The sequence below is a fragment of the Aquila chrysaetos genome, chromosome 16 (assembly GCF_900496995.4).
Source record: "Aquila chrysaetos chrysaetos chromosome 16, bAquChr1.4, whole genome shotgun sequence".
In the NCBI taxonomy this organism is placed as follows: domain Eukaryota; kingdom Metazoa; phylum Chordata; class Aves; order Accipitriformes; family Accipitridae; genus Aquila; species Aquila chrysaetos.
In genome coordinates, this window is record NC_044019.1 from 7,601,727 (window position 1) to 7,622,005 (window position 20,279).

The window sequence follows — 20,279 nt, forward strand, 5'->3', positions numbered from 1 at the left end:
GCCAGGTCTCTCAGCAGAGGCTGGGGGGGGGACGGGACACCCCCAGCCCGCTGACGTCCGGGCTGTTTCCCAGGGGACCTGGCAGCCCTTCAGACGTCCGCCTTCCCCGCGGGGGCCCCCACCAGGCTCCCACACGCCGCCGGCCTCCCGGCTTCGTGACACTGAGCTTTAATTGAATTAGACGCTGCTGCCTGGGCAGCGCAGCCTGCAAACCATCCTCGAATTCCTGGGCACGGCGCCCGCTCGCTGTCTGCAAGCCGGTCGTTCGTCCCCCCCCCCAACCCTACTGCCTCCTCCCCTAGCGCTGACCCAGAACCGAGGAGCGTCCGACCCCCCTTGAACGAGCGGGTGGGAGAGGGGGCTCTGGCCGGTCTCAGCCGGGCTCATTACGCAGACAATTAGCCCTGGTGAGCGATGCGGTCAGAGGGTGCAGCACCCAGAGGGGGGAGCCCCCCACGCCTCTCCCCGCTGGGGTCAGCTGCACCGCGGCGGCCGGCGAGCCAGCCCGTCCCCGCGCCAGCTTCCTCCGCTACAGAATGTACCGAGGGCCCCGGCGGCCCCAGCCAGGGACACGATGTGCTCCCCGCTCCAGGCCCTGTTTTTCCTGGCCAGGCTCCTGCTCCGCTGGCGGCGGGACGGCCAGGCGCTGTCACTCAATGCAGCTTTTGTTCGCTCCCCGCTCGCCTCCCTTCACACCTCCATCCCACCCCTTCGGCCCCGCCATGAGCCCTCCGGACCCAGCCGTGACCGTCCCCAGCCGTGACCGTCCCCTGGCCTCTCCCGCGGCTCCGCCGCTGCCTCAATGGTTTTTTCCTTCCCCATGAGCGCAGCCAGGGCTGCTGGCAGCGGTGGAGGCCATGCCATCCTGCCGGCAGGGCAGCCCAGCATCTCCAAAACCACAGGCAGCATCGGGTACCCGCCAGAGCACCAGCTCCCAAACCCCATCCCCCAGGAGGGAGGAGGATGTTGCGGCCCTCCTCCCCTATGGCCTCATCCTGCTCCGTGCACAGACTTGCAGTCTGTGGTTAATGGGTCCATCTGTAACTTGCCTGCGTGTTATGCAGGGCAAAGGGTACAGCCCACGTGAAAGTGTCCCCTTGCAGGGCTCAGCACCATGCCAACCCCATCACTGCCCATGCTGTACAGCACTGCTCCCAGCCCAGGACCCCCCGAGGACACCCATCCTCACTGCCACAGGGGTGAAATGCATCCACGATGGGGATCTGGGGAGGACAAGGCACAGACCAGTGCATCCTTTAAGTCCTGACACCCACTGGAAAAATGTGTATTTGAGGTCCAGTACGGCAGCTTATTTCAGCTTCCCCATCTTTAAGCATTTACTACAGTAAAAGCAGTTATCGCTACGACCCAAAACTGTCAATATGTCATTTAAACCCATGGGAACTGGCTCCTGGATGGCCAGCACTATTGGTTTTCTTCCTGCCTTCCCCTTTCAGCCAATTTGCTATCTGGGCCAGTTGACCCAAATTTGTTTTTCCTTTGTGGAAAAAACCTCCACACAAGCAAACATTGCCCAACTGACTCAAAAACCATCTCCCCATGCCCCAAACCTTCACTGACCCCAAGAGCCATCCCCATGCCTGCTGGCTTGGCACAGCATGGCCAGCATGGGGATCCCAGTGCCACTCACACTGGGAACGGGTACAAATACATATCAGGATAAATCCCAAACGCTCGGGTGCAGCTGGGCACAGGGATGGACCTCCTGCCCCAACAAACCCAGGCTGTGAGGCCGTACAGGGTGAGGATGAATAGGAACTGTGTCCCCAAGAGCATCCCAACAGCCACACGTGCCACTGCTACCTTCCCAGCCCCAGGAGGGTGCATCCTGCTCCCGGGCCTTGGCAGGGAGGCAGAAGGGACACGCTCGCATGAGCAAAGCTGCTCCGGGCCCTCATCACTCCCAAAATCACCGGCAGGTCCAGCTGCTGAGCGGTACGTCCTCACACCCAGCCACGCATGTGGCTCTGCACGGGGGCAGTCAGCCATGGGGCTGGGAGCCCCCAGATCTGCAGTCCTGAGGAGCCATCAACGATGCAAACCCTCCCCGTGACAGCACCGCCATCCCTCCCCCCGCCCTGGCACCAGGGCAATCACCCAGCGACGCTCCCTCCATCCCTCACATCCCTGCCCACAGCCTGGGAACAGCCAAACCTGCTCCCACCCCCAGGCACCCCCAGCACCCCACACATTAAGCCTGGTGGCACCGCTCTTGTGTCCCAAAGCCCCTCATTTTTTTTGCCCCCCCTCTTTTTTTGCGGCTGCTTTCCTCCCTGGCAGTGGGAAGGGGGGGGGGGGGTCTTTCCTGCATCCGTCTGGCAGCGAAGCCCCTGTCGCCACGGGGGCATTAGCACCAGAGCTGCAGGGAGCTCCCCGGGGAGAAGTAAGTGGATCAAAGGGTTTTAGCAGCAGACGGCTCCCAGACAGATCTGGATCGTCTTCAAGGCGGCCACTTGCGGCTACAAATGCACTTTCTGCCTGCAGCTCCCCAGCCAAAAGTTTCACACCGGCTTTATTGCGTTTAACCCCTCACTGCTCCCGGCCTCACAGGCGCTTGGGGCCAAGAGCTCCCGACCCTGCAGCTGGATCCCGGCTGGATGGGGTCTCGACCCCCCTGGGGCAAATCCAGCCCTGCAGGAAGGGCTGGAGGGATCGGGCTACTGTGTGCTTGTGCGGAGACGCCCCCCCAAAACATGGGGTGTCCTGAGCCAGGCAGCGAAACAACCCACATGCCGGTCCTGCTCACCCCAGCGTCCCTGGCACTGTGACAAGGAGGAAACTGAGGCACGTAGCGTGGGGGAGCAGCGGGGAGGATGGCGATGCTCCCGGGGGCACGCACACCAACCCGCTCCTCCATCCCCTGCCTGTGCCTCCCCCCCAACCCCTGGCAGCAGGTAGCAGGTGACAGACACCCCTCTGTCCCACCCCACCCCCCCAGCCAGCCTGCCTCCCCACTTTTTGGCACCCCCAAAGCCAGCCGGTGCTTGCCAGGCGGCATGGCGGGGAGCTGGGGCAGGGAGAGGCTTTGTTGGAGTAATGCTGCTATGAATTATTCAGTGCGATGATAATTGTAGGAGCCCCCTGGTTCCGCTCACTCTCCGCACGCAGGAGCAGGATTCGTGCCGTGGAGAGGGTTGGGGGCAGGGAGAGGGGTCCCAGGGACCGAGGCCATCACTAGCCCCGTCTCCCCGGGGCCGTGCCACCATGCGGGTGCCCCAGCGAGGCAGGAGGGGACCCTGGGCATCCTGCCCCCCTCCTGAGGAGCCACCTGTGGGTCTTGGCTGGGGGGGGGCCACAGGGCCCTGCTTGGACCCCCGTAGCTGGGTACCTTACTGGGGCCTTGCTGGTTAAACCGGGAGCTTTGGGGAGTCAGGCTGGCCACACTGCAAGCACGGCCCAGCCCACATCTCCCCTTGCTGCTCCATGTCTCGCTGCCCTGTGGCAGCTGCAGCACCCCACACTCCCCAGCCCTGCACCCCACATTCCATAGTCCCATACCCCAAATCTCCCAGAACTGCACCCCATTATTCCCACAGCACTGTACCCCACGTCTCCCCATCTCGGTCCCCAAACCCCAGCTGTGGGGTCAGCCCCCCAAGTCCCACATGGGCATGGACACGTACGTGTCTCTGCCTCCCGGGGACGGGCAGCAGGACGGGCACAGAGGTACCTGCCAGGACCCCGCCGCGCATCCCGGGGGTACCCCCTGCATCCCCCCATGCCAGGTCCCCACCTCAAAGCCCGCAGCCGCCACCGCGAGCCCAGCGCAGGGCTGCCGCTGCCATAAACCCTACGGCCTCGCAGCCGGCTCGGGGGCCTGGCAGGCAGCCTCCCCGTACAGCCGCTCCTTGGCTGGCGCGCTCAGGCTCCAGGATGGAGGAAAAACAAGAAGGGGTCAGCCAAAAAATACGCATGGAGGGCAAGTGGATCCTACCGCCGGGATCCCAGCGCTGCCTGGCCATGAATGGGGCGCCGGAAACCTCGGCCAGATGGTCCCAGCACGTGGGAGGACACCTAAGGACACGCTGCTTGGAAGCCGGCGATGCTTTGTGGGTACCGACAGCCCCACCAGGGCCGTGCCCGGTGCCACCCGCCAGCACGGGGTGGGGGGGGCACACGTGTGCCCTGCGGTGCTGTCCTGGCAGCAGCAGGGAGGTGGTTGGACCACCTCTGAGCAAGCATCTCCCCGGCACGGCATGCAAGGAGGGGCCCATCCCACAGCTCCAGAGGGGTCTGAGGGCGCACCTCCTCGCCCCATCCCCGGGGTGAGCCAGACCCCACGGCGTGGCTGGATTAGCTCCCCTCAGCCCGGCATCTGACGCACCCGTCTGGCATTTTCTCATTACACTGAGGGCTGCTGTTTCGCTGCATGTGTTTGCCACAGCATTGTCAGCGGTGGAAAAAAACTATTTTGCAGGCTTGGCAGCGCACGGTGGGAAAGCGGGGTGAGTGGGAGCGCTCTCCAAACACCCATCACACCAGCGAGGGCCAGGACGCAGAAGTGTGCTGGGGACCCCCACCCCATCACAGCAGAGGGTGGTCCCCAGGGGACGGCACTGCACCCCCCGACCCATGGGGGTGCACATCCCAACTGCTCATGCTGGCGTGCCATGGGGCGAGGGGGGACAGGGGTTTCCCCCCCAGCTGATGCACTTTGCAGCAACACCCCATAACCCACAGAGCACGGGGGGTCAAGGAGGCAGAGCCGAGCACACAGGGTGTCCAGCAAGCACAGGTGGGTTTCTGAGTGTGCAGGTTCAGGGTACAGGGTACACGGGGGGATTCAAGGTATGGGGTGCACAGTGGGAGAGGGTGCAGGTTTGCAATAAGCAATGTCTGGGCGGGAGTCTGGGCAGGTGGGTTGCAGGGTGCGAGGTGCAGGGTCTGGGATGCAGGATACAGGGTACAGTGTGCAGGTTTTGGGATGCAGGGTGCAGGGTGTGGGGTGGAGGTCTTGGGGTGCAGGGTTTGGGGTACAGGGTGTGACATGCAGGGAGCAGAGTTTGGGGAGCACAATGCAGGGTGCAGATTCTGGGGTGCAGAGTGCAGGATTTGGGGAGCAGAGTGTGGGGTGCTGGGTATGGGGAGCAGGGTGCAGGATACAGGGAGCTGGCTTTGGAGAGCAGAGTGAGGGGTGCAGGGTGTAGGTTTTGGGGTGCAGAGTGCAGGCTGGTGGCCTGACACGGTGCAGTGCTGCAGGGTGGTTCATGCCAACGTGGGACCCCGCGTGCCTCGGGCTGACATTCCTGCCGCTCCCACCTACGCCCAGTAGCCACCCCACACCCCAGCCTCCCCCCTCTGCCTTGGTGCTCCTCGAGGCCGCGGCTGACCAGGCCATGGCCGGGCAGGCTGCCCTCCCCCTGCCAACCGTGCCGGCCGCGTGCCAAGCCTGGCGCAGGTCCCCGTCGCCGCTGCACCCATCCCAGCGCCGTGCACGGAGCCCAGGCACATCTCCAGCTGCCTGGCATCACGCCGCCCCTCTGACCACTGCCCCATTCCCCCCTGCCTGCCTGCCTCTGCTCGCCAGGGCTGCCCGTGGGTTGTGTGCCCAGCCCCCGTGGGCTGCAGGCGGCTGCCTGAAAGCAAGGCACGCCGGGCACAGCTGCAAGGATGTGGTGGGTCCCGGGGCTGGCACGGCAGTGGGCGGGCGACGGCTGGTCGCCACGCTCGGGCAGAGGCACCGCTCAACCTCCGCACGGGGACGAAGGGCATCACAGGGAGGAAATCCAGCATCCTCCACCCCGTCACTTGGTACCCACAGCCCCGGGGACACGCTGCGAAAGGCATCAGCCGGGGGCTGCCGTCATGCTTCTCATATTTGCCTTAAAAATAGGAAATCCAGCAAGAAGCTGAGCAGCCCCGCAGTCCCCATCATCCCCCATCACGGGCAGCCAGGCCCCTGCCTTTCGCCCATCCATAGGTGAGCGCGGACGAGTCGCGCTCTGCCGCTACACGCACATGTTCACCGCCCAGCGTCCCGCAAGAAATCAAACTGACCGGACTTGCAATTAATACCTGCGATAAAATAGAGCTGATTATAATAATTGGCACGATAATTGCGTTACACCTAGGGAAGGGTGTAAGCAGAAAGCCCTACAAAAGAGACTCTTTGTCTTGGCTTTTTTGTTTTCTCTCCAGCTCGCAGGTAATAGTCAGGAATGGGCAAACCCTATTTTAATGGACTCTTAATAATGCTGTAATTTCCCTTTGCAGGGAAAGTTTTCCAAACAGTCAAAGATTCAAAACAAAGCAATGATTGTTCCTATTAGCATTAAATTCTACTCTGGGAGAGAGAATAAATCAAGCAAGGGGATTCAATTCAAAACAGAACTATAAAAAATCCAATAATGATTTTTTAATATTAATAAGAAAAATATATTGTTATGCACCCTTAGCATTTAAACTTCTAATCCAATCAGCGCAAAGTGCAGAGATAAATCACAGCCGCAGAGGAGAAGGGAACAACCATCAAGCAGGCAGCAATAAAATGCTGTCTTACATCCCTGGGACAGGCATAGGTTTGACAGTCTCAAAAAAAAAGCTGAAATTTATGAGCCTGTCGCTCCACAAGCTTGTTAATTCCTTCCCTGCATCTCCGCACGTGCCCTCCACCTGGGGCAGGGAGGGCGCGAGGGCCGGCTGCCGGCCAGGCAAGTTGCAGGCAGGAGGTGACAGCAGGCATCCTGGCTGCCTGAACCCATCGGCATGGCATTGCAGAGCCAGGGACTTGTCCTTCTTCATCCTGCTTAAACCCGCTCACGGCAGCCGTCGGCTCTCAGCAGCTCCGACCAGCTGTGCAGCAGGACGGGATGGTTCCTGGTGCCCTGCACCCACAGGGGGAAGGAGCCAGCGGACCCGCTGCTAAAGGAGGTCACAAGCGTGGTCCCAAGCAAGCACTGCCCCCCAAGTGTGGTCCCAAGCACAGTCCCAAGCACGGTCCCGGTTGTGGTCTCCCCAGCTCTCCCATCCTTAGAGATTGACCTGGGTGTTTCCGATCCTGCGCTACCAAACACATCCCAGAGCCTGGGCAGGCTCCAGGGATGCTTGAAACCTCAGCACATGCTGATGTGGTGCCCAGTCCCTCCAGCATCAACAGACACCAGTACGGAGCCAATGGTACCCACACAACCCCCCAGTCCCCCTCCACTCCCAATCCCCAGGTGCAGAGGGGATGGCGGGCAGCCCTTCCCATCCCATGGGTCCGCACAGGCGGAGCAGCAAAGCACGTGGCCACGTAACCCCCCCACAGAGCTGGCCACCCCACTGGGCTAGGAGGTGCCCCCCACTTTGCCAGGGTCACAGTCCAGGAATAATCCCGGTGAGGCTCGCCCCACGGCTCACGCCATGCCATCCTTGTTGAACTCATTACAGATAATGGCCCCACAATTCACCGCTGACACAGCCGGGCTGTTACCCCTGATTTATCGGCTCCGGCAGACGACGCGCTGCCACAGGGGCCAGCGACAAGCCCAGGCAAGCGGCGAAACACCACGAAATGTGGACGGCGGGCGGGTCTCAGCTCCCCTCGGGTCCCCCCAAACCCCAAACCTCAGCGCTTCTGCCGAAAGCAGCTACATCCAAGGGGAGGGAATGCTGAACCACGGCAGCGGAAAGGAGGAGCAGCGAAGCACCTGCAGCTGGCAGTCCCGGCCATGCGACGGCTGAGGACAAAAGACATCTCAGCCACGCGGGGAGTTCCTGGCCGTCTGGCAAACTGCTGACGCCACGAACCAGGGCGAGAGGGCATTTGGGGACAGGGGGACGGACACGCTGCTCCTGCTCGGGAACGCCCCGGGGCTTTGTTCCCGCCGGCTCCTAGCTGCTGGGCTCCTAGGGGAGGCTGATGGGGGGGCAAAGGATTAATTACAGCTATTACCCGTCCAAACCTGACATGCTGCGGAGTGTTTCTACTCCACTTTCGCTTCAGATGGTTTGGGCAAAGGGTCGGGGAGCAGGTGCCAGGCTCGTCCCCATGCTCCCCAGCTTGGCACAGCTTGGGTCCCATGCTGCCAGTGACATCCTGTCTCAGGGTAGCAAAGCTGCTCCCCAAGGAGTAGAAGGCACCCAAACCCTGCTGGCACTCTGCAATACATTTTAAGGGAAAAAAAAAAAGAGGTGATATACCCCCCACACATGGCTTTTCGGCTCTCCCGCTGCCAACAGCCAGAGCCGAGGTGGCTGCACAGTCCTTGGCGTGGACCAACAAGAGGCTCTGGGAGCGTCGGACTTGGTGGCTGGTCCAACCAGACGGGTGGCCCAGAGACTCAGCCCTCCACTGCGGGGATGCCCAGCGAGCCCAAGGAGGGGGGAACCCACATCCCACCACCCCCGCACTGCCCTGCCATCCCTGCCAGCCTGGCTGCTGGAGGAGACGCCAGCAGTCCCTGGGGCAGCACGGCCACCAGCATATGGTGCCGTGACTGGAAAGCGCTTGGGGACCTCGGAGAGTGAGCAGTGACACCACTCACAGCATTGCAAGGCTTTCCCACTGGACGCCGAGCAGGATCTGGCAGCCTGGCACGCAGCGCCCATCCCCGACACCATCCCTCGGGGACCGCGGCAGCGCCAAGGCTGGGCACGGAGCTGGCACAGCCCCGCGAACGCCCGTCTCCTCCGTACCCCGGGGCTGGCCTCGGCTGCAGCCTCCTCCCAATCCCGCAGGAGAGGAGCCAGACTCCCGGGGAGACACAAAGGCTGCCCCGGGGAGGGCGAGGGTGTCTGGCAGCGCCAGGCTGCCCAACCGCGGGCTGTGGGCAAGGGCATGCGCCTTCCAGGCGGGCACCCGGAGTTCGGCTGGGGGGTACCAGCATGGGGTGGGCAAGCAAAGGGGGGTTTGGGGAGGGGGGGGTTGAACTTTTGAACCAGCAGGCAGGAGATCAGTGCATTACCTTAACGCGAGTTAAAAATAACCGTCTCGTCTCTTGAAATGAGCCTGTCTGCAATTACAGCTTGGCATGTCTGCTCCGGAGCGTCCCCGGGCTGGCACCGCGCCAGGTGGCAGGCAGCTCCGAACAACCCTCGCCTTTTTCTCTTTCTTGGGGTTGGCTTTTTTTCTTTGTTTTTTTGCTTTTTGGTTTTGTTTTTTTTCCCTTCCCAGCAAATCAAAGGTGGCTGCTCGGCGCCCCGGCTCGGGCTCCCACCCCCCCTCAAGCTACAGCCACATCTTCAAAAGCACCCAGCCCCTGTGGTACCCACCACCCCGCAGCAAGGCCATGGTGTCCCCCCTGATCCCCAAGGACAGGGGGACACTGCCACCAGCCCACGTCCCCAGGAGGGCCAGGCAGCGGCACAAGCCAGCCCAAAGTGTGTTCAAGGGTCCTTCCCCGCGCTGCCCTTGCACACCCGATGTGCATTCGACTGCAACGTGCGGGTGCGAGCGCACGTGGGAGCGCACGTGGCGAGCCCGGCACACGTGTGTCGCGTGTGCACGCGCCGCGCCCAGAATGCACACGCACAAGCGTGCGAGGGAACACGTGCAAATTCAGACGTGCGTGCACAGGCAGTGGATGCCCTGCGGCATTGCCGCCTGCAGCTCCCTGTGCTCTGCCCAGCCCCGTGGGCAGGCGCAGGCAAGGGTTTGCCCACACCAGGGTGTCTGGGTGGCAGAGCCATCCCCTCACACGCCCCCCACTGCCAGCACCCAGGGCTGTTTGGGAAACCTCCTCGGCCCACAGTCCCCAGGGGAGCAGTGAGCTGAGCTGCATCGCTGCTGCATCCCTGCCTCGGTGGGTACAAAGTGCCATCAATGCCGGCACCCGTGCCCAGAGGGCCAGCAGGCAGCAAAGCCCAGGAGCCTCCCCGCTGCCGAGCCCCGGCACAGCGCACAGCCCCGATGGGCACAGCTGGGTGCATGGGGTGGCATGGGGGTGCTGAGGAGGGGAAGGATGAGCCCCCTCCTGAAAAAGTAGGCATCAGTCACGCAGACCCCAACATCACCCCGTCCTGCTGCTAACCCCCCTGGGGCACCCCCCCGCTGCTGCCCCTCACCCCACAGGACAGCAGCGGTCCCAGCGGGGCTGGACACCCCATGGCTGACCCATAGCAGGCAACACCTCAGGATGCTCTGGGATGCTGGAGCATCCCCACTGGGAGGGAAGGGACCAGCCTGCTTTGGGGGTCCCCGCACCCTCTCCCAGCGCCGGCTGCCTCCTCCTCCCCGCGGCGGGTGAAAGCAAGCTTTGTGCTGGGGCTTTCAGTTCTCCTGGCTGGCGCCCAGCCAAGGCACCACATAATAATGAACAGATGCTGTCCAAAATGAGCTTCAGCGGCAGACAGGCGAGCCTCTCCGCGTGTCCTTCCGTAACCCAAAGTGCCTTTCACCTCAGCACTAATCAGGCACCTTCAGCAGGAGAGAGGAGCCTACGGGAAGTGTCGGGCTAATTAAAAGTAATGCAATCGGGGAGCAGCGAGCCCACCCCCAGTGGGTGCAGGAGGGCAGGGGGGAAGGAAGCTGCCTCCCCGCAGGTGGGGCGGAGGTGCAGTGGGGTGGCAGGGCAAGGGGGAGACCCTATACCCAGCTCCGGAGCATCCCCACGGGTGACCCAAGGGCATGGCAGCAGCAGGGCTTGGACCCCAGGGATGGAGGGGACAGCCTGGGGCTGGGGGTCTGACACTGCTGTGGCAGTGGGGAGGGGAGATTCATCTCCTTCCTACGAGCTCCCTCTGTGAGGACACGGCAGTGACAGGTGTCCAACCCCACTCCCTAAGCCCAGGGGACCTCCCGCTGACGGCAGCATCCCGGTGAGGATCCCATGGGGATGGGAAGCCAGGCCAAGGAGCTCCAGCTCGCTCCTGCATCACACCTGGCCTGACCCGCTGGGGGCGCGGCCTCCCTGCAAAATATTTACGAGGGTTTTTAGGTACAAAGCCAAACACCAGGAAATTCATTTCCCAGCCCGGGATGCTGGTCCTCCCATCAGAGCACCAGGCAAGCGGGAGGGGACGGATGCGCACAGGGACCTGCATGCGGGGACGGACGGAGATAATGCCGGGCTGCGAGCGCTCTTCTAGTCCACAGGATCTTAACTGTAGTTTATATTCCAGTGGTTATTAAAAATAAAGGGAGGGAGTGGGGGGGGGGGAAGCTAAGAGCAGAGCAAGCTGTTCATTTGGAGCCTTTCCCTTGGGTTTAATAAAGCCCCACTCACTGCTGTAGTATCATTTTTATGCTATCATAAAGCCGGACCATTTAGCAGGTTTGTGTTACTTCAGCAGTTAGCGCTGCATGAAAAGCGATTCCAGAAGAAGGGGGGGGGGGGGGGGGGAGAAATCAGAAGGAAGATGAAAACCTCCAAAAAGGAGAGAGAAAAATGAGGTGGGAAGGAGGAGAGGAGTGCGGGGGATTCCTCACAGCCACGCCGCCAGCAGCACCGGAGCAGCTCGGGGGGAAGGGAGCGGGCTCCCCCATCCCTGTGTGAAGTCGGGGACAGGCGAGGAGTCCCCCGCTCCAGCCCTGGGATGCTGAAGGGTCGGGTACCCCCGCCCAGCATGGCAGGGGACCCGCCTGTGCTGTGGGAAAAGGTTGGGGGATCCCCTCACATCGGGGGGGACCCCAGGGGCATTGCACCTGTGGGGACCGGAGAGCCAGGGCGGCTTATCCAGGGGCTCTTTGGGGGTGAAGCAGAGGGGTTTCCCCGAGGTGAAGGAGCCGGCAGTTCCTCCCAGCCCTGCTCGGCCCCTGGGACAGCCGGGCAGCTCTCCGGGGAGCATCGGGCTCTCCGTGCTGCTGGAAAAATCTCCATATATGGAGAGGACAGGGATACGTGAGCCGAGCTGAGCCGCACCAAACCTCCCCAACGGGAGCCGGGAGTGGGCAGCCCCCCCGCGCTCAGCCCAGTGCCCTGGGGCCGTGCCCTCCGCCGAGCCCCCCGGGGCCGGTGGCACGCTGCTAATCCCAGTGCAAATGGGAGCCAGCCTGCTGTGCACCCCTAGAGCCGTGTCACCCCATCCTCCTCATAACTCCCCCCTTCGCCACCCCCCCATGGCACCACCCGCTCCCTCGCTGGCACCCAGGCTGCCCTCTGCAAGGGGAAAGTCGTCCCCATTAGTCCCAGGCGCTGGGTTTGAGCCTCTCCAGCCGCACCGGGCAGCGTTCCAGGCAGATGCACTCGCCCCCACCCAAGAGGGGAAGGGCAGGGGCTGGGGCAGGGGTGGCATCAGTGACAGAGCAGGTAGAGCCAGGAGCAGCTCCCCTGAAGGATGCTCTTGCCATGCCCCACGGGGCCGTAGCTCAGGGGTCTCCATGCCCAGTGGGGAGGAGAAGCACCCCACTACACCCCAAACCCTTGGGCAGCAAGGGGCCCTCAGACCACGCTCCCACCCAAACACCCTTTCCACCCCTTTCTCTCCCTAATTCATTTCCATCCTGCCCTGCAGGGGAAGATGGCACTTGGTGGGGCATCTCTGCATGGCAGACCCCGGCCCCGAGCACACAGTGCTCCCGGCTCCCGTGGGCCAGCAGGACACGGCAGCCCCAGTCCCCCACGGCAGGAGCAGCCACCGTGCTACCGACCCAGCAATATAAAGGAGGAGGTGGAGGGGAGGGCTGGGAAATTAAGGTTTTCAGCACTGTCAGAGCCGCATCAAACAGGCATCCACCAGCTGATTGCTTGATTGTTATATTTTGGATGTCAAACCAGAGCAAGCAGAAACCTTTAAAATGCATCAGTGCCACTGCCTTTTTGACGGAGGGTGTTGGTTTCCCATTAACAAGTGGAAAGCGTGAGCTGGAGCAGAAAACTTCAAGCGCTTTGGAATTGATAAAATAACAACTCCCTAATTAAGCAGAACTGTCAGTCAACGGGCGCCTGCTGCCCTGCATTGGGAAGCAGCAGCAGCAGCTCCCTGTGCACGAGCCCAACATGCCAGCCCAGCCCGCTGCAGCATGGGGAGCATGGGGGGATGCACATTCCGGGGGGGCACCGGCCAGAGAATTCCCCCCTCCCTGTTAGACAGGCCTGGGTCCTGGTCCCGACGCTGAGCACGGCCAAGGTGTTTAGATAGCGTGCCTCCGGTTACCTTGCCATAAAACCATGTAATGCAACCCGCAGCTTGGCAGGGAAGGAGAGGCCTGAGCCCAAAATGCACCCCGTGCCAGCATCCTTCCCCTCCAAGAGACAACGAACCAGCCTGGGAGAACATATCCCCGACAGACACATCAGACACCACGGCCAGGCGTGGGTGCAGCATCCGCACAGCCGGCTGGATGCCGGAAGGTGTCCTGCTGGGAAAGCCCCTCCAGTGCCGGAGCAGGGCAGGGGGGGTTGGAGAAGTCCTGCCAGACCACCAGCAGCGCAGCCAGCACCCCATGGGGATGCCGTGCCCTCGGCTGGGCCCCCAGACCTCCGCCATCCTGCTCTTCCCAGCACGGGGAGGCTGTGAAGGAGCTAATTAAAGGAGCAGCCCGTTACCCGAGACCCCCCTCTGACACCGCTGTGCTGGGTAATGAAACGCTTTAAATCTGCCATGCTTCTCCCAGGCCCGGGGCAGGAGGGACGTGGCATCTCCAGGGGCTCTTTAATAAGCCGCCAGCAGCTCGTTACCACAGAATTGACTGCCCAGCGCTCTGGGTGCTCCCTCAGCATCACGAGCTGCCAGCCTGCCCCAGGGAGGGATGCGCGGGGAGGGGGGCGGGCACCCAGGGGGTCCGGGGCAAAGGACAGCCAGGAGGGACATGGGGCGGTGAGGAAGGCGTTTAACCTCTGACATGCTGGTGTCCGACAAGAATGCCAGGCAAAGGGGGTCTCTGCATACTGCTTCTCACCCCAGGCTCTTGCCAGCCCACGCACCGCCAGCCGCAGCTGGGGATCGGGCACCTGCAGCATCAGGACAGGCCCCAGGGTACCCTGCGCTGTCCGTCCCGCTGTGCGGGCAGGTCAGACAGGGCGTTTCGGTGGGCAGCCCTTGGCCCTCCCGTCTGGTCTGCCCTGTGACCGGCCCAGCGCTGGGATGGGAGGTTTAAGCCACAGTGCCAACGCGAGGGCAAGGGGGGCTGCCAGGAGGGAGCAGGCAGCAGCGGTGCAGCTCGGGCAGCAGAACCGCCTGCCCGCAGCCCAGGGGAAGACAGGCAGAGCCACGGCGGAGCTGCTCCGACCCGGAGATGGGCCAGGAAGGTGGAAAGCATCCCATTCCGGGGTGCAGCCAGGCAAGCCCACTCAATGAGGTGGCCCCTGCAAGCCCCTGCAAATGCCCCTTCGTGCCCAACTGCAGCTGGACCCTGAGTCTGTCCTCCCCCCTTGCACATCAAGGACCACAAAGCCTCTGGGGACACAGCCCCCTTGAGAAAGTCACCAAACCCCACGTCGGGTGATGGGGCTCTGCTGGTAGCATCCTGAGCAGTGCTGGTATGGGGACGCAGGCCAGGCACCATTCCTACCCCAAGGGACAAGGGACACCATGGAGGACGTAGGGGGCAAGGGACAGGGCTGAACAACCCACGTTGCTCCCACACGCTCCGTGGTGGAGGCTTTGCTGGGAGAAGGTCTTGGCCCTCCCGTGGCTCTAGGACACATTGGGGGACACCCTGGGTGACAGCTGACATGGGGAAAGGCCACTCCTGCTTTCCCGGGAGGATGCCCTCGAGGGTCACCTCTGCCAGGACTGATGCGGGCAGCCAACGCTGCCGTCACAGCCTGCCCTCGCCCAGGGGCCAAAAGCCGGTGCCGGTGTAGGCAGGAAGGGAAGCCTGTGCCACCTTGCACACCCGCACAGACACACCCGCGCGTTGCCACTGTCCCTGTGCAAGCCCTGGCACGCCCAGAGAGGACATGGGTCGCTCCTCCATCCCATGCAAGCCGTGGGTGGATCAAACCCCAGCACTCGCCTGTGACAAGGACGGCTGCTAGCCCCGCCATCCCCGGCCGGGGTCCTTCCCACGCGTGGAGGGCTTTGCTCAACAGCTTTGGCTCGCATGCCAGCACCGGGGGATACGAGCATCCCCCTTCCCCGCTCCTGCCCGGCCGCAGCTGGGCACACAAACTTGTTCATGGCTCCGTCCCCTCGCCCTCACTGCGCTGGGCTGCCCTTCAGGGACACCCGGCTGGGGGGGTCCCAAGCATCCTACAGCCCAGTGACAGGCTCAGCGGCCTGGGAATCCCTTCGCTTCTCATCCCAGCTCTGCGGGGCACCGGGCCAGAGCCCTGCCAAACCTCCCTGACATGTCCCCAGACCCCGTCAGTGCGTGGCCCCCACTGTCCCCAATGGGTGCAAGCCTTGGGGAGACCATTCTCCCCCAGTGCGCACCCAGGGCCATGCAAGTCTTGCCCCAGGTGGGGGTTTGAAAGGCCCACACACAGCCGCCACCTTCTGCCACCTCCACAGCCCCGACACCCTCCCCCGGTGAATCCTCACACTGGGGGGCGACGACACCGGCTGCCCCCCTGCCCACCCATCATGAGTGGGGCAAGGCAGAGAGCATGCCCAGGCTCCCCGCAACACCAGCTCCGACGGCCCGGCCACAAGTGCCACACACAGACAGAATCCGGCCTCCCTGCCCCAAAAGAGCCCCATTTGCAACCAAGAAGGACCCCCCCAAGGCAGGCCGGGTCCAGCCGCCTCCGACAGAGCCAGGGCACACCGTGCCAGGACCGCAGGCTGGTATTAAAGCCCCCGAAGCCTTGTTACACACTAATCACACTGGAGGTGACAGGGCTTAGGGGAGGGCTTAAGAGAAACCGTCTCCTTTTTACTGACACCATCTGGACACAGGCAATCTCTTCCCCCTTCCCGGCGTGGAGTCGGGCAAGCGTCAACCGGAGGGGCCAGCGTGACCCCCCCCAGGACCCGGCACCCTCTATGCCCTCGCCCGGTGCCGGAATGGTCAGTGCGATACATCCCCAGCTCGCACCGAGCAAGAGGGGAATTACTGCCTGCACCAGGGATTTCTACCAAGCCCACAGTGCCAGCCAGGGAGCAAAGCCGGGGAAAGCCAGCATGGAGCGGTGGGGGCCGTGTGCTGCCTGCATGGCCCCCTGGGAGGGGAACAAGGCCCTGGAGAAGGTGGGGGCTGAGACAGGAGAGACGCACTGGGTAAAAGCCGGCCTGGAGACACCTGTTTGGGGACAGCCCTCCCTCCGGCTGTCCTCCTGGGCACGCTACTGGCACTCAGGGATGTGGCAGGGCTGGGGTGCCCGCAGGCAGGGACAGGCAGAGCCGTGGCGGCGGGATTGTCACTCACCGTAGACCGGTGCTCGCACACCAGCAGGAGAGCCAGCCGCGACCACCCTGCCCGCTGCCATCCCCCTCTCCCCGACCTCCCCAGGGGAGGATGGTGGCCCGGTGCTTTGGCTCAACCCGAGGCCAGTGGCTGAACCTGGGACAAGCTCAGCCTGGTTCCAATGCGCAACACCACGAGGCACCGGCTCTCCCCAAAACTTGACCGAGCCCTTATCCACCCCAACCATGAGGAAAGCGGGGATCCCCCAAACCCCCCCAGCCAGGGGCAAGCTCCGGCTGCCCCGGGGAAAGCACCCAAGCTCCGCTGCACCTTGGGCAGCAGGTGGACGGGGGGCGGGTGGAGGGGCGAAGTTGCGCTGGGGTTCGGGTCGGGGGGGGGGTCAGGTACCTTCCAGCCGGCGGAGCTGTTGCTGTCTCCTTTATCCTTAAAGTAGGGGACGTATCGCACCATCCAGTCGTAGATCTGCGAGAGGGTGAGGCGCTTCTCCGGCGAGCTCTCGATGGCTTTGGTGATGAGGTCGGCGTAGGAGAGGTTGCCCCAGGCGTTCCTCCGGGAGGTCTTGGCCTTGCGGAGCTGCCCGACGTCCGCGCCGGGGGGCGGCAGGGAGGCGGCGGCGGCGGTTCTGCGCTCCGCCGGGGCCGCCGCGTTCTCGGCTCCCTCCCCGCCGCCGGCCGCCAGCGCCGGGGGTCCTCCCGCCGCGCCCCCATCCTCCTCCTCCGCCGCGAAGTCGGGGTGGGGGAGAGGCCAAGTGCAGGACCGGGGCCGGCTCTGCGGCTCGAAATCCGGGTCGATCTCCACCTGATGCGCCTGGAGCTTTTCTTCCATGGTCCCCTCCCCGCCGCTCCCCCCCCCCCCCCAACAACCCCCTCCCCGGAGTTACAGTCGGTTTCCACCCAAAAAAAAAAAAAAAAAAAAAAGGAAAAAAACCCACCAAAAAAAAAAAAAAACAAACCCCAAAAACACGAGAGGGAGAGGAGTGCGAAGAAGGGCTCCAAGCTCGGATGGAGGGGGAGAAGGGAAGGAGGAGCCGCTCCGTGCGCCCGGCTCCTGGAGGGCGCAGGCGGCGGGGGTGCAGCCCCAAGTCCGGCGGAGCTTTAGGAGGCGGCTCTGCCCGGCTCCGCGCCGGGAAACGGGAGGCTAACGGGAGAGACGAGCCGGGGGGGATGCTGCATATTCATCGGTCGCCTCTCCAGCCCCGGGCGAGACGGGGGGGTTGGTTTTTTGGTTTGGTTTTGGGTTTTTTTGTTGTTGTTGTTGTTGTTGTTGTTGGGTTTGGTTTTTTGTTTTGTTTTTTTTACCAGCCGCGGAGCTCCGGAGTCGTTCCCGGCACGATAGCCAGCGGGGCGGCTGCGGGCGGGCAGGGCGCGGGGGCTGCCGCATCCATCGGCGGAGGCTGCACCGGGCTGGCGGCGCGGTTCAGGCAGCAACAGATGAACCGGAGCGACCGGCGGCGGGCGGCATCCTCGGCCGGGGACCGGCGTACTCCGGAGCCGGGCGGCGGGGCACCTGGGCGGGGAGAAGCGGGATGGAGGTGGGGGGGGGGGGGGAAGCTTTTGGCACGGCGGGCGCGCAGCCTCCCCCCGGGCGGCCCGGCGCTAAGTCCGGCGGCGCGGCGGAGCCATGCTGGCGGGCGGCACGCACCTGACAGCGCCGGGCGAGGGCGGCGGCGGCGGCGGCGGCGGGCGGGCGGGCGGCGGGCGGCTCCCCGCCCCTACGCCCCCCCGCTCCGTTTCAGCGGCCGCGCACCTGCCCGCCGCCGCCGCCGCCGCCGCGCTGCCGCCACGGCGCGGGCGGGCCACATGCTGGGGCGGCCGCCGTTCGTTCGTTCCTTCCTTCCTTCCTTCCTCCCTCCGTTCCTTCGTTCGTTCGTTCGTCCGTTCGTTCGTTCGTTCGTTCTCTCCCTCCTTCCCTCCCTCCGCCGTGCCCGTCCCCGAATGCGGGCGCCGCCGTGACACAGGGGGAGGGCCCGGAGGGGCGGGAGGAGGGCGGGGGAGGGGAGTGCCCCAGCGCCGCACGGGGCAGCGGCGGGGCGGGACGGAGCGGAGCGGAGCGGAGAGCCCCAGCACCGCGCTCCCCCGCTCCCCCCCCAGCCCGCCCCGGCCCGCCGACCCCCGGCAGCGGCGGCGGCCCCACGTGCGCCCCGGGCGCCCCCCATTGTTGCCCCGAGCCGCCGCCGCCGCCTCATTGGCGGGAGGCGCCCGGCGGACACGCCCCCCCCGCCCGCCTATTGGCGCGGCGCCGGCGGGACGCTCCGCGGGGGGAGTTGGGGATTGGGGGGTTGTGGGGGGGCTCGGACCCTCCCAGCGGGTGACGTCAGGGGTGCCGGCTGCATCCGCGCGTCACCCCGGGCAACGCCGGCGCCGCGGCCGGGCGGCGGGACACGCCCCTTTACTACGGGTCACGCCCCCTCGCCCACCGAGGCCACGCCCCTGCCGGCGCGGTCGGGGGAGACCCCCTCAGGCGGGCCCCGCCCCCAAGCCCCGCAGCCCCGCCTCCTACCTGGAGGACACGCCCTCTCCCCGCAAGCCCCGCCCCAGGGCCGCAGCCCCGCCCCGCCGCCCACGCCCCGGGGTAGCTCGGCCTGACAGCCCCGCCCTTCGCAGCCCCCCGGCCCCGCTCCCTGCCCCGTCCCGTCCCCGGCAGCCCGGGCTCCCGGCGGGGCCGGTGACTCCCACCGCAGGGGTACGTGGTGGCAAAGGTCAGACCCACGAAGCCCACCCGGGGCTGGGCCGGCCCCCCCTGCCCCGTGCTGGGCCTGGCAGGGCAGGGGGGCAGCTCGGTGCAGCGGAGCCCGCCTTTCCTCCTGCCCCACAGGCGCTGGGGATGCCGCCCTGCCCGCCTGCACGCACCCCCTGCGCCCCGTGGCGAGGCACACCTACCTCCCTCGCACCCGCGAGCGTGCAAACGTCTCCACACGCACGCACGCGCGCCCACTGGGACGCACACCTGCCCCCGCACCCACTGGGGACAGGGGTGTCCGCAGCAGCTCTGTGTCCCCCCTACCCACAACGGACACAGGCTGTCTCCCCTGCAAACCCCCCCCCCCCGGGATTGCTGCCTGCCGGCCCCACGCTGCCTGCTCTGACCGTCCCCACTGCAGACCCATCCCTCCCACCCGCCATGCCTCGCTGGCCCTGGGGACACTGTCACCGAGCGCCCTGGATGGCTCTGGGGCTTTGTCACCCTTGCTGCCACCAGCTGTGTCTGTAACAGTGTCTTTAATGCCACAGTCACATGCGATACTTCCCTGCAGTCCCACTCATTGTCCAAGGGGACGGGCTAAGGTTACCCAAGCAACTATGAAGCTGATGGTTCCAGCCTTGAAGTGCTTGGCCTGACAGCTCTAATAATATAATAAAGTATAATATAATCTAATAAATATAATACAATATACAGGAGGGACTTGACAAGTGCTCTGTTTCACGCAACCTGCAAGCGGTAGCGGTGGCTGCAGAAGCCCCCGGAGGCACATCCCAGCTAGCTGGGGGCTGAGGTATTGCGTTGCCCGACCCCCCACCACGCAGAGGGGGGACCTGCTGGCCAAGCCCCACATCTACTGGTTCAGCTGGTGCAGGCAGGCTGAGCCAGGCCGGCACCCGATGTGCCCTGGCCAGCCTGGCTGCAGCCGCATGGGGCGTGCGGTGCTGGAGCAGCCTTGGACGGACCTGACCCCCAAACTCTCCCGACCCTACAGACCCCAGGGTGGAGCCAGCCTCTGCATCTCCCTGTGCCTCTCTCCTCCCCGGAACGTTTCTCCTGGGATGTATCCCAAATTTCCCTCGCTATGGTTTACACCCACGGTCTCCTTCCCCTACCCTGAGGGCCCGGAGGCAGGATTGTTCCCTCCTCTCTCGGCAGCCTTTAGCCCACTTGGAGCCTGGCGGTGTTTCTTCCCTCAGTCTTGCCTTTATTAGTCAAAACCCTCCCACATTTCTCACCCGCTCTTCCAGCCTTGTTTTTCGAGCCCAGGCTCAGCTCCCCAGTGCCGAGCTGAGCGGGAGGGTCCCAGCCTGCACAACCCTTCCTGTGCTGCTGCCGTGGGTGCCTCTCCCTGCCCAGTGCTGCTCGGCTTCTCCAGCAGCAT

At 64.4% G+C, this 20,279-nt stretch overlaps 1 protein-coding gene across 1 annotated transcript in view; it reads right to left on the minus strand.

Moving 5' to 3' along the window:
- Positions 1 to 17,046, minus strand: part of FOXO6 (forkhead box O6) — a 39,595-nt gene extending 22,549 nt beyond the window's left edge. The window contains exon 1 of the mRNA XM_030039704.2: positions 16,583 to 17,046. Coding sequence (XP_029895564.1) covers positions 16,583 to 17,020 — 438 coding nt within the window. The 5' untranslated portion in view covers positions 17,021 to 17,046. The remainder of the gene's footprint in view (positions 1 to 16,582) is intronic.
- Between the last annotated feature and the right edge of the window lie 3,233 nt (positions 17,047 to 20,279).